At 39.4% G+C, this 13,219-nt stretch overlaps 1 protein-coding gene across 2 annotated transcripts in view; it reads left to right on the top strand.

The window, feature by feature from the left end:
* The window catches only part of TMEM117 (transmembrane protein 117), a 99,251-nt gene extending 86,780 nt beyond the window's left edge, over window positions 1-12,471 (top strand). For both annotated transcript variants that reach the window (XM_087723558.1, XM_087723557.1), the window contains exon 8: window positions 8,160-12,471. In XM_087723558.1, coding sequence (XP_087579684.1) covers window positions 8,160-8,806 — 647 coding nt within the window. In that variant the 3' untranslated portion in view covers window positions 8,807-12,471. The remainder of the gene's footprint in view (window positions 1-8,159) is intronic.
* The last annotated feature ends 748 nt before the right edge of the window (window positions 12,472-13,219 follow it).

The raw sequence follows: 13,219 nt of genomic DNA, 5'->3' as shown, positions 1-13,219 counted from the left end.
AAAATTGCTCGGTTTCGGTCGGACTTGGACTCCACCCCCGCAGTTCCAGCCGAGGCGCAGGGGGACCAAGTAGAACAGCTCTGGGTTGAGTTTCAGGACGTTACCCCCGGGGATGTGGACAAGGCCATGAGAGCTGTAAGTACCTCCACCTGCGTCCTGGATCCGTGTCCCTCATGGCTGGTTACTAACTGCAGTGAGGTAACACGAGGCTGGATCCAGGCGGTTGTAACCGCCTCCCTTCGGGAGGGGAACTTCCCCGCCACACTGAAAGCGGCGGTGGTGAGACCCCTCCTGAAGAAACCATCCTTGGATCCAGCTGTTCTTAATAGCTATCGTCCAGTCTCCAACCTTCCCTTCCTGGGGAAGGTTGTTGAGAAGGTGGTGGCCTTCCAGCTCCAACGGTCCTTGGAGGAAGCAAACTACCTAGACCCCTTCCAGTCTGGCTTCAGGCCCGGTTACAGCACAGAAACCGCTTTGGTCGCATTGATGGATGATCTTTGGAGAGCCAGAGATGAAGGACGTTCCTCCATCCTGGTCCTCCTTGACCTCTCAGCGGCTTTCGATACCATCGACCATGGTATCCTTCTGCGACGACTGCGGGAGGTGGGAGTGGGAGGCACCGTGCTACGGTGGTTCTCCTCCTACCTCTCGGACAGGTCGCAGTCGGTGTTAGTGGGGGGGCAGAGATCGTCCCCTAGGCCCCTAAATTATGGGGTGCCTCAGGGCTCGGTCTTATCCCCCCTACTATTTAACATCTACATGAAACCGCTGGGAGAGATCATCCGCAGGCACGGGATTAGATACCATCAATATGCGGACGATACTCAATTGTATCTGTCCGCCCCGTGCCAACTCAATGAAGCGGTAGACGTGATGAGCCGGGGCCTTGAGGCCGTTATGGACTGGATGAGGGTTAACAAGCTTGTGCTCAACCCAGAAAAGACCGAGTGGCTGTTGTGTTTCCCTCCCAAAGATTTGGCTACTATTCCACCACTCAGGCTGGGGGGTCAAATTTTATACCCCTCAGAGAGGGTTCGCAACTTGGGAGTCCTCCTGGATCCACAGCTGTCATTTGACCACCACTTAACGGCTGTGACCAGGGGGGCATTCGCCCAGGTTCGCCTGGTGCGCCAGTTGCGACCCTACCTGAATCGGGAGGCTCTCACAACAGTCACTCGGGCCCTCGTGACCTCTAGGCTGGAATACTGCAATGTGCTCTACATGGGGCTGCCCTTGAGGAGCATCCGGCGACTTCAGCTAGTGCAGAATGCAGCCGCGCGAGTGATTGCGGGTGCACCCCGATTCACCCGCATAACACCTATCCTCCGCGAGCTGCGCTGGCTACCTGTTGATCTCCGGATGCGCTTCAAGGTGCTATTAATCACCCATAAAGCCCTACATGGCAGTGGATCTGGATACTTGAGAGACCGCCTTCTGCCAATTACATCCCTGCGACCGATAAGATCTCATAGATTAGGCCTCCTCCGTATTCCATCGGCCAGCCAGTGTCGGCTGGCAACTACAAGGAGGAGGGCCTTCTCAGCAGTAGCCCCGACCCTTTGGAACGAGCTCCCCGTGGAGATTCGTACCCTCTCCACCGTCCAAGCCTTCCGCATAGCCTTGAAGAACTGGCTCGCCCGTCAGGCCTGGGGATAGGATAGTTACCCCTCCCGAATGATGAATGTATGTTGCTTGCTATTTTATTACATGTTTTGTCCTAATGTCTGTATTCCCCCTTCCCAGTTTTTGTGTGAGCCGCCCTGAGTCCCCTCAGGGAAAAGGGCGGCCTACAAATTCTAATAAAATTCTAAAAAAAAAAATTCTAAAATTTTATTATTTTATTTCTAGGTTCACATTTCCAATGATTAACTACAAGGCTAAATTGTAAAATTTATTCAGTCACAAATCTACTGTTCTTTTTTTTTTTTTTTTCTCTCTCACCTCACTTTAATATCCCTACAGAAGTTTTTTTTTAACAGAACTTTTTTTTTTCTTTAAAAAAAACACAAATATGTCATCATTTGTCAATCATTAAAACATTGAAGTACAATTTTTTTTTGTGTGTACCCCTCCCTCCCTCCACCCCCCCACCCCCCCTCCTCCTTCCCCCCCCCCCCGACTTCCCAGAACCCGTACACGGTATAGAATTTTAACTAACACAGTCTAAAATCTATTGAGAAAAAAGAAATAAAGAAATTAATGACATTCTAGATTGACCTAGCTTCTTCTTACTGAACTAACTTTAAACAATTTAAATCATTCCTGATCTTAAGCATAGGCTAACTGGAATTTCTTAGTCCCGTATTTATTTTGTATATAGTCAATCCATTTTTTCCAGTCTCGTTTATATCTCTCATTTGAATGATCTTTGAGATATGCCGATATTTTAGCCATTTCAGCTAAGTTTGTTACTTTCAATGTCCATTCTTGAATTGTAGGCAAGTCTTCCTTCTTCCAATATTGCGCCACCAACAGTCTTGCTGCAGTTATCAGGTGAAGAGTCAAGTTGGTCTCTACCACTGTAAAGTCAGTACATATACCTAGTAAAAATAGCTGAGGACTAAACTTTATCCTTCTTTTAAAAACATTTTGCATGACCCACCATATTTTTATCCAAAATGCTTTAACCTTTTGGCAGGTCCACCATATATGATAATATGTAGCATCGAGAGAACCACATCTCCAACATTTAGGCTGTACATTCGGATACATAGAAGCCAACTTTTTAGGATCTAAATGCCATCTATAGAACATCTTGTAAAAATTTTCTCTCAGATTTTGAGCTTGTGTAAATTTCACATTTCTTACCCAGATTCTTTCCCATGTATCCAACATTATTGGTTCCTCAATATTTTGAGCCCATTTTATCATACAATCTTTAACTAATTCTGTTTCCGAATCCATCTGTATTAATACATTATATATCCTCTTTATATGCATTAAGCTTTGATCTCTTATTTGTTTAAACAAGTTATCCTCAACTTGAATAAAACCAATTTTTTGATCTATTTTCCACCTAGCCTGTAATTGCCCATACTGGAACCATGTTTGAACTACCTTCTCCTCTTTTAATACCTCTAAAGATTTTAATTGTAATACCCCCCTTTCCGAGGTAAGAAGCTGTCTGTAGGTAATTCTGTCCTGTTTTTGTGCTGTATTCATATTTTCAATTGCGTGTCTAGGAATTGCCCACATGGGTATCTTGTCATTTAATTTATATTGATATTTCTTCCAGACCCGCAATAAAGCATTTCTTAAAATATGACTTTTAAAGTTCTTATCCAATTTTTTGTTGAATAACAGGTAAGCATGCCAACCAAATACCAGATCGTGTCCCTCAATGTTCAATATTCTATCATTGGTTAAGTGAATCCAGTCACTAATTACAGATAATACCACTGCATCATAATATATTTTTAAATTAGGTAGTTTCAATCCTCCTCTCTCACGTACATCTTGCATTATTTTCATCTTTACCCTCGGCTTCTTTCCTGCCCACACAAATTTGTTGATACCCTTCTGCCATTCTAAAAGGTTCGCATCTTTTTTAAGTATAGGTAACATTTGGAAGAGAAATAAAAATTTTGGTAAAATGTTCATTTTCACTGCCGCTATCCTACCCAGCAAAGATAAGTGCAGTTTCTCCCATTTTTTCATCTCTGTCTGTATGCTATGCCAAAGTGGTTCATAATTATGCTTATATAATTTCCCATTTGAAGTTAAAATGTTAACTCCAAGATATTTAACTTTTTTAACTACCTCACATCCTAGCATCACTCCTAATTCTTCCTTTTGTTTAATATTCATATTTATAGCTAATATTTTGGTTTTTCCTAAGTTTATTTTAAAGCCCGACACTTGACCATATTGATTAATCATATTCATTAAAACCATACTAGATTCCTGCGGTTGTTCCAATATTATGACCAAATCATCCGCAAAAGCGCGGACTCTATATTCTTGCTGCCTAATCTTGATCCCTTTTAAACCATCCAGGCCCCGTATTTTATTCAACAATACTTCCAAAGTTATGATAAACAATAATGGGGACAAAGGACAACCCTGTCTTGTACCTTTTCCAATTTGAAAAGAGTCTGTTAGACTTCCATTGACTATAATTTGTGCTGTTTGCTGTTGGTATATTGCTTTAATTGACTGTAGAAAATTATCTCCTATCTGCATTTTTTGCAGTATCTTCAACAGAAATTGCCAGTTAACTCGATCAAAGGCCTTCTCAGCATCCAAAAATATAAACGCAGCAGGGATCTGGTTGTTCTTTCCCAAATATTCTAATGCATTAATAATTAATCTAACATTACTTTTCATCTGTCTCCCTTGTATAAAACCTGTTTGGTCCGTATGTATCAATTGTTGAGTGACCAACATTAACCTATTTGCTAATATTTTAGTAAAAATTTTATAATCTACATTCAGTAATGAAATAGGTCTATAATTTTTGGGTTGAGTAGTATCTTGTTCTTCTTTGGGTATCAAAGATATAAACGCTGTCTTCCAAGATGGAGGGACTTTACCTTCCGTTTGAATCATATTAAATAATTCTCTAAGAGGTTCTACCATTTCTAACTGTAAGTTTTTATAGTAAACCGCTGTCAAGCCATCTGTACCTGGTGCTTTCCCTAACTTTAATTGCTTAATTACCTGCAGGATTTCCCCCGAGGTTATTGGTTGATTCAATTTTTGCCTGTGTTCTTCTCTAACTGAAGGTATTTTCTCTTTGTCTAAATATTTGTCTATGTCTAAACCATTAATTTTATCCCCTTTATACAGTTCTGTAAAAAATTCCCAGAAAGCCTTTTGAATCTCTTCCTGTTGAAACACCTCCTTCCCTCTGTAAAACAGTTTAGATATATTTCGAGTTTTCCTTTTTTTCTTAATCTGATAAGCTAACCATCTGCCAGGTTTGTTTGCATTACAAAAAGTATTGTGTTTTGCATATAATAGATTAGTAGCCACCTGGTCAGAGATCAACATGTCAAATTGAGATTTTAATATGTTAATAGCTTCCTTAACCTTTGTATCGTCTGGGTTCCTTGTTAACTCCAGCTCTTTTCTCTTAATTTCCTCTTCCAGTTCTGTTCGTTTTAACCCTTGCTTATTTCTATGTGTTTTATTTATATTCATCAAAACTCCTCTCATATACGCTTTGCTTGCGTCCCATACAAATTCCATAGATGTACCCTTATTCATATTCAAAACAAAATATTCAGATAGTAATTTTTTACAATCATTAATATACTTTTCATATCTAAATAAGTTTTCATTCAATCTCCAAGACCTTCTTGCCTGCACTACCCTTCCCAACTCCATCCAAACTGGATTATGGTCAGAAAGGACCCTAACTGCAATCTTTGTTTTCTTGACCCTAGAAAGCAAATCGTTAGTGGTTAGGATAAAATCAATCCTTGAAAGGGATTGATGCCTGTCCGAGAAGAAAGTGAAGTCATATTCCTCTGCATTTCTTTCTCGCCAAATATCTCTCAATTCAAAATCATCCATAATGTCAAAGAAAGATTTGGGTAACTTTGCTCGCATCTTGGTATTTAGGCGGGAAATCTTCTTATCTCTCTTAGTGTCTATCACTCCATTCCAGTCACCCAATAGTATACAGGAACTATAGTCCCACTGTACTAATTTAGCATGAAGATTTCTATAGAATCTATCTTGCTGTTGATTGGGAGCATAAATTCCCAAAAGTAATGTCTTTTTCCCTTCTAAGATTAAGTCTAAAGCAATATATCTTCCGAAGGGATCTGCTTCTATTAATTCAGCTTTCATATCTTTTCTTAAGTATACAACTATACCATTCTTCTTTTCCATAGCAGAAGCTGCAAAATGTTGACCAAGTTTTGAGTTGATCAAATATTTTTGATCAGTTGACTTGATATGAGTTTCTTGCAAACAAATTACATCGTTCTTAAACTGTTTGAGATAATGAAATATTTTCTTCCTCTTCTGTGGAGAATTCAGTCCATTGACATTCCATGTTAAGATCTTAGTTGTCATTTTTGGTTGGTTGAAGCATTTTTAGAGCTTCCTGCACGGCCTGTTTAACCTTAGGTCTAGCTCAGCCATTGCTTCCAGATTTGTTGTTGTAGATCCTTGATCGATGGCCGATGATTGTTGATGCTGTTGCTTTTTAGCTTGTTTCTCCATACGTCTAGTAGTCATGCGGCTAGGTCTTGGTTCCATAGCACCTTGCACTTCTAGAGAAGAAAGATGCTCCATCTTGTCTGATGGTTGTGTAGTTTGCTGTCTATCCTGTCTTTCTTGTGGTCTTTCTCTGGGTCCAGATGGTGCAGGGTGTCCGGCCTTCAATATATTATAATAAAAATCTCGGGCTTTCCATACAGAGTTGAGGCGGTACCTTTGCTTATCAAATGTAAATATGATGCCAAATGGTGCATCCCATCTATACTGTATCTGACGATTTCTGAGTTCTTCGACCAAAAAAGCGTAGTCTCTCCTGGCTCTTAACATTGGAGGTGGTATCTCTTTCAAAACAACCAGGTCTTGACCGCCAATTTGAAGCTTAGTGTTGTAAGATGCTTGCAGTACCATATTTCTAAACTCTCTTGTAGTAAAATATATAACGATGTCTCGAGGAAGCTGCTTCTGCTTTGCCAGCCAGGAGTTGACGCGGTAAGCTTTGTCAATTTGCCAGCCTTGATTGGTCCCTGGTCTTCCCATCAGGCGGTCAAAAGCTTCCGATAGGATCTGTTTCAGGTTCTCCTGTTTCTCCTCACGCAGCCCCCTTACTCTTAATGCGAACTCCATTTGTCGGTACTGTATCATAATAATTTCTTTTTCAGCATTTTCCACTTTTTGTTCCACCACCTCTGTTTTCAATGTCAAGTTAGCATTGACATCATTAAGAGCCTCTAGAGTATCTTCCACTCCAGAAATATGTTCTGTTAATACAGTTACAAGACTCAGCATGTCGTCTCTAATTTTATCAACCTTAGCCTCAAATTTCTCATACAGCTCCTGTTTGAGTCCTTTTATTTCACTTTTAATTTCACTTTTAATTTCTTCTTTCATTTCTTTTATTTCCTCTTTTCTCTCCTCTCTATTATCTCTAAATTTATCTTCCATTTTAATTGTCTGTGCATTAAGAGCCTCGCTTAGATTACTCAGAAAAAATTCTTTCGTTAACACATCCCCAGCAGGGGGCGTAGGAAGCGGAGGCTGCAGCTTTGTGCCAGGCACTGAGGATGTGCCCCTGGAAGTAGAGGGTGACGACTTCAAGTTAATATTTGGTTTTGAGGCCATTTCAAAATTTATCTGCCTGCAGTTAATAAAACTCTATTGCCTAAATATGCAGCTTTAAAAAAGGAGGCTTTTATTTTGAAGTTTAAGGCTTGGCAAAACTTTCAGTGAGTAAACATTGTAACAAGACCATTCAGCAGATTCATCACCATTTAACTTCCAAATAAGCAAGGTTACTAAGGGAGTAAAATTCTTCTATTGTGAAACCAAAACAAATGATAAGCAATCTCTCTTGTTTTGAATTCTTTTGAGGATTTGCATTGTCTAGCAAAAAGTGTTCGTTATTACCGGAGAAACCAGGCTGCTCGGCGCCATTTTAGAAGCCTCTGAGTAAATAATTTTTCGGAGGAGAAAAAGAAAAGAAGCTAAAATGTTGATAAGCAATTAATGTCCACAGTGAACGGATCCAGCTCGTGATAAGAATAAATCAAACAAAACTTTGATCAGAGTGGGAGAGACCTACTTTGTCCTGCACAAGGCAGTTTGAAGTTCCCAGCACGGACAGCCGTTCTGCCTTGGGCTAGCCCCCCTTTCCTTGCAAGCACAAAAGCTGCAAAAATCGAAGAGCATTTGCCAGCAAAACAGTTTCTTCTTTCCTTCTTGCCTGAAGGATAAGAAAACCTGATAAGACGTCAGATGGAAGATCCTCTAAACAGGTACGTAGCCAGGAATTCGGAGGCAGCTGATTTTTTGCTGCTTCCACCAGTAGGCTCCTCCCAGGAAGCGCTACTGTTCTGAAGTATTTAAATAAAAGTTCATTGTGAAATTAATTGGAAAGGCTCACATCTTATTTTTCCTACTGACTTTGCATGTACTATGTTGTAGATGTAAACAGGGATTTTCTAATTATTATCCTTTTCTTTCTGCTACAGGCAAATGGTTTAATTATGGGATTATATTTCTTGTTTTAATCTTGGATCTGAATATGTGGAAGAATCAAATATTTTACAAGCCACATGAATATGGTCAATATATTGGTCCTGGACAGAAAATCTATACTGTGGAAGACTTAGAAAGCTTAAAGGACCTCAATAGAACCAAACTTTCTTGGGAGTGGCGGTCAAACAACACAAATCCTTTGACCAACAGAACCTATACCGAAGATGATATGTTTCTACAAAGCCGATACATTGGTGCAAGCCTAGATGTCAAATGCTTGGCCTTCATTCCGTCTTTATTAGCATTTGCTTTGTTTGGATTCTTCATCTGGTTCTTTGGCCGTTTTCAGAAAACTGATCAAGGCATGGAAAATCTTGACAAATCATACACACAAATGAAAAGGAAATCACCATCTGATATGGGAATGACACGAGAGAACACACAAGTTTTAGCAGAGGAGCCTTTAAGCTCTGAAGATCCTCATGTGATATGTATCAAGTCTGACTTGAGTGAGATTGTCTTTAATTCCTCACTCTTAACATCTGAAAATCTTAGCTCCCATCTAGATGATCAGCCAAGTCCCTTGCAACCAATAAGGGAGTCCACCGTACCGAAGAATAATTCTTTACCTAATAAGTAATAACATCCCTCTTGGAAACAGTAAAACAAAGAAATATTGTGAGATTTCACTGAGGTTTTTTTTGTAAGTGACAGTTCACAGTCTTTAGAACAGAAGAAATACACCAATGGTGCTCAACACACTTTTTTTCTACAGCATTGTTTTCTATTTGTATTATAATGTCTGTGCCTCCTGTACTATAGTAAACATTCCTTTATAGATTGCTTCTAGTAATTGCAATAGTGACCTAGATGATTCCTTGTAGTTTTGGTGGTGCCTTCAAAGCTCTAATTCAAGCATATAGAAAAGATATGTGGGTCTCCTTATTATTCAAACATTGTTTCAAACAAAATGATTTAGAACTTGGCCAGAGAATGTTTTATCCTTCAACTGATGATTTCATTCCTAGACATTTTCCCTTATTTTTAGATAAAAAAGACATTGTGCAGCAGCAGAACAGACTCTTTTCTGTAGTGATGGCAAAACCTATGAAAGATGCCATGTATCCAACACACTATAGAAGGTCATTAGATGGGGAGAGGTTTGTAGCATAAAAAGATATATATTTTCAAAAAGGGAACCCAAAAGTGCTTTTTTCAAGAGATAGCTGAAGCTTCTTGGATGAGAAGCAAAACATCTTCAAAGAAAAACAATAGTCTAGTTGCCTCTTGAAAAAAGCACCTTTGGGACAATCATGACCTGGATCAGGAGTGGGGTGCTGCCGGTTTGCTTCACGTGTGTATGTGCAGTTGATTATAAATTGTTCTGTGCATGAGCAGAACATGAAAAAATATTGAAAAACACCGGGGAACCAGTTCGGGTGCATAGCCAGCCTGGGTCGCTGCCAGTTCTGCGACCAGGCCAAAATACCACTACCGGTTCAGCTGAACCAGGCCGAACCTGTAGCAACCCACCTCTGACCTCGATGACTGAGAATCTCCATAGACTCTTAAAAAGGAAAGGTTTCCAATAAATAACAGCAATGATGGTGACTTTATGTTACTGATTTAGATAGTGATTGACTTTAACAGTTAAATTCTAAACCTAAGAAAGATTCATAATTCTGTAGAATCATAGTGATAAAATAATATGATTTTTAAACATGTACCTTTCCCTAGTAGTAATTGGAATTAGGTAATGATAACTAATTAGATTTTTATATCTAAAGTCAAAATATTACTTAATTAAAGAAAAATCTTTCCCTGTTTAAGAGAAAGAAGATAAAAAACAATACTTGTGTAACAGCTAGATGTCCAGATGAAATCTATGCAGTGCCAACATTCATAATATTGGGGATATTAAGGATAATAGGACTCTTTGCAGTGTTTGTTACTGCAGTATAAACATGAATTAGAAAGTTAAGCTTCAGTGGTACTTGGGGAATAGGCTATGGAACAAGAGTTGTGAACAGGAGTGAATGCATGAAATCAAACAGCAAGTACCGTATTTTTCAGAGCATAAGACACACCTTTTTCCCTCAAAAAGAGGCTGAAAATCTGGGTGTGCTTATACACTGAATACAATATTTTTTGCCTCCTGAAACCCTGCCCCCTTCACCAAAATGGTCCTGCATAGCCTTTAGGAGCCTTATAGAGTACTCCTGGGGGCTGGGGAAGGCAAGAAATAAGTGAAAAACAGGCTGTCCTCCCCCTCCCAGCAGCACTCTATAAGCTTCCTAAAGGCTATGCATGCAATTCTTTTGACAAAAAACGGGCCCGTTTTCATGAAAAATGGGACATTTTTTGTTTGTTTTTGCCTCCCCAGCTCCCCCAGCCTTCAGGAGCACTCTACAAGCCTCCTAAAGGCTATTCATGCCCCCTTTTTTGACAAAAATTGGCCTTTTTGGGAGGTCTGCGCAGTGCAAAATCTTTTTTTAAAAAAATCTCTCTTCAAAATCTTGGTGCATCTTAAACTCCAGTGCGTCTTATACTCCAAAAACACAGTACTTTGTTTTCTTATCTTGAAGAATTAACATTGTATTCACTAATTAAAAAGATCCCAACAGAGACATGGAAACAAATATTGTATTTGTTTTTCTGTTCTTTCCTTTCTCCTGGATTTGGGTTGGTCAGGTGAATTGATGATATGGCCTTCTGCAGTCTTTACACTTAAAATGTCTTAACTGTAAAATTAAAATTGGCTGTAACAATTATTATTTTTAGTCATCTGTTAATAGCAGCATATTTTGTTTGCTTAAAAAAAAATTCCATAGTAAAACCATGGTTGAACTACAAATTTACTGCATCAGTGTTGAGAGTGATATGAGACAATATGGCATATGATTTCATCTGTCACTAATGCCAATAGGGTTTATATTGTGAATTGCTAGATCAGTGTTTCACAATCTCAGCAACTTTAAGATGTGTGAAGCTGAGAAATCTCGCTTTAGATAAAGAATAACTTGGACTGAATCTGCTGATATCAGAAATGGCAACAAGTAATTGAAATAGGAACATTTCAGTTCATACTGAATCCAAATCTGCTTTTGAATTAAAAAAAACATTTTCTGTAAAAGCTTCAGCTTTATTTTTGTTTTATAATCTTCATTGCACTTAACAATTCCTTTCAGATTTATTTTATTGGCATTTTTGAGTTTGCTTTTTTTTGTATACTAAATAATGGTTGAAGCACAACTGCTAATGTTATTGTAAGTTTTACATGTCTTGCCAGCATTAGAGCATCTCTAGTTTGTCCACACGGGTCATTAAGAAAACACCCCTGAAAGCAAGTGATTTCCTTCCTGATATCAGAAAGTTAAGACACATTGGAAATAAAATTGTATGATAAAGGACTATGCAATTTCTCACACACACTTTCTCACACACAAAAAACTCCACAAAAGCCATTGTGTATACAAATATACAAGAGCATTACTGAAATTATCATTTTCTTTGAATAAAATTTCATAAGCAAAATCTGTTCAATTCCCAGAACACTCTAGTCCTGACCTTAAATAAATTTAAATCTCTTCACTGTAAAGAAAGAAACTACAGCAATCAGCTTAATCATATAACACCTGAATTATAATTTATTAGGAGATTTAATACTAGTTATGGCTTAAACAGAAACAAAAAAAAACATTACACTGTTTTAACCCATCAGAGCAAAAGGTTTTCCATGTTCAACTCTTTTGTGAATTGCCATTATTTTCCTTTGATTGTCATGAACTCTAATCTCTTATTCTACTACTGCTGTTTGTCACCTTATTATATTTAACATTAAGGTCCTAATAACTTTTTAAAAGTTATGTAAGTTGTGTATGTTTGTAGAATCTGAAGTTTCTGGAAAAGGCAGCTCCATCTGGAATTATTGTATTAGTCAATCCTTGAGATGCTAAGATGTAACTCCCAACTAAGGTCTGGTCCTCCAGACCACTTTATACAATATAAAGGTACCTTTTATATTGCACATTCTGTATTTATATTATACTATGAATTGGATGCAAAGTTAGAATGTTAGAAAAAAATAGAGCTGGAAAGGACATTGGAGATCTTCTAGTGCTGCCACCAGCTCAAGCAGGTGAACCTATATAAAGAGCCGAGGTGGCGCAGTGGTTAGCGTGCAGCACTGCAGGCTACTTCAGCTGACTGTTAGCTGCAGTTCGGCTGTTCAAATCTCACCGGCTCAGGGTTGACTCAGCCTTTCATCCTTCCGAGGTGGGTAAAATGAGGACCCAGATTGTTGGGGGCAATATGCTGACTCTGTAAACTGCTTAGAGAGGGTTGAAAGCCCTATGAAGTGGTATATAAGTCTAACTGCTATTGCTATTGCTATTGCTATATTATTTCAGATTTGGCTGTCTGGCTTCTTCTTAAAATTTAATAGTGTATAATTGATTTATTTGGAAGGTCTCTTGTTTTTTTCAAATCAATCTAATATTTAAGAAGCAGACTAAATATTAAACTGATGAACAACCACACCTGCTGAATCTCAGCACCGAAAATCTGAAAAACAGGTCTCCAAAAATTGGTTCCACCACAAAATCGCGAAGCCCTTATCCGCGCCGACATAAGTGCGGAGGCAAATCCGCGGCGTCCGAAGCGCTAAGAAAAATACGACCCTACCGCCACGACAACAGCGCGGCAACAGAAGGGCGTTCTACATGCTTCGTTCTTTGCCTCCAAAGGTAGCCCTCCTCCAGCTGACAGCGGCAGCGGGCATGGGGCAAAGCGGGCTGCCCAGCAGCAGCAGCCCGTGGGAAGGGTCCAGCTCAGCTGCGGGGGGGCCCAGCAGCGGTAGCGGCTGAGGCTTTCCCGGGGCCGGCGAAGCGGACTTGCCCGGCGGAGGCAGGCCGCCCTCTTCTTCCTCAACAACATCTCCTTGGACGGGCGGCCGCCGCCGCCGGGCAAGCCCACTTTGATTTCATAAGATTTCATAAGATTGATTAGATTTCAAAACAAATTTGGAATCACTTGTGTAATTTGATTATAATGC

Source organism: Thamnophis sirtalis, unplaced genomic scaffold (assembly GCF_051295495.1).
Source record: "Thamnophis sirtalis isolate CommonGarterSnake01/CBP01778 unplaced genomic scaffold, rThaSir2_p1.2 scaffold_9, whole genome shotgun sequence".
In the NCBI taxonomy this organism is placed as follows: Eukaryota; Metazoa; Chordata; class Lepidosauria; order Squamata; family Natricidae; genus Thamnophis; species Thamnophis sirtalis.
The sequence above is the reverse complement of the archived record's forward strand: the minus strand, read 5'-3'. Positions and strand labels throughout refer to the sequence as shown.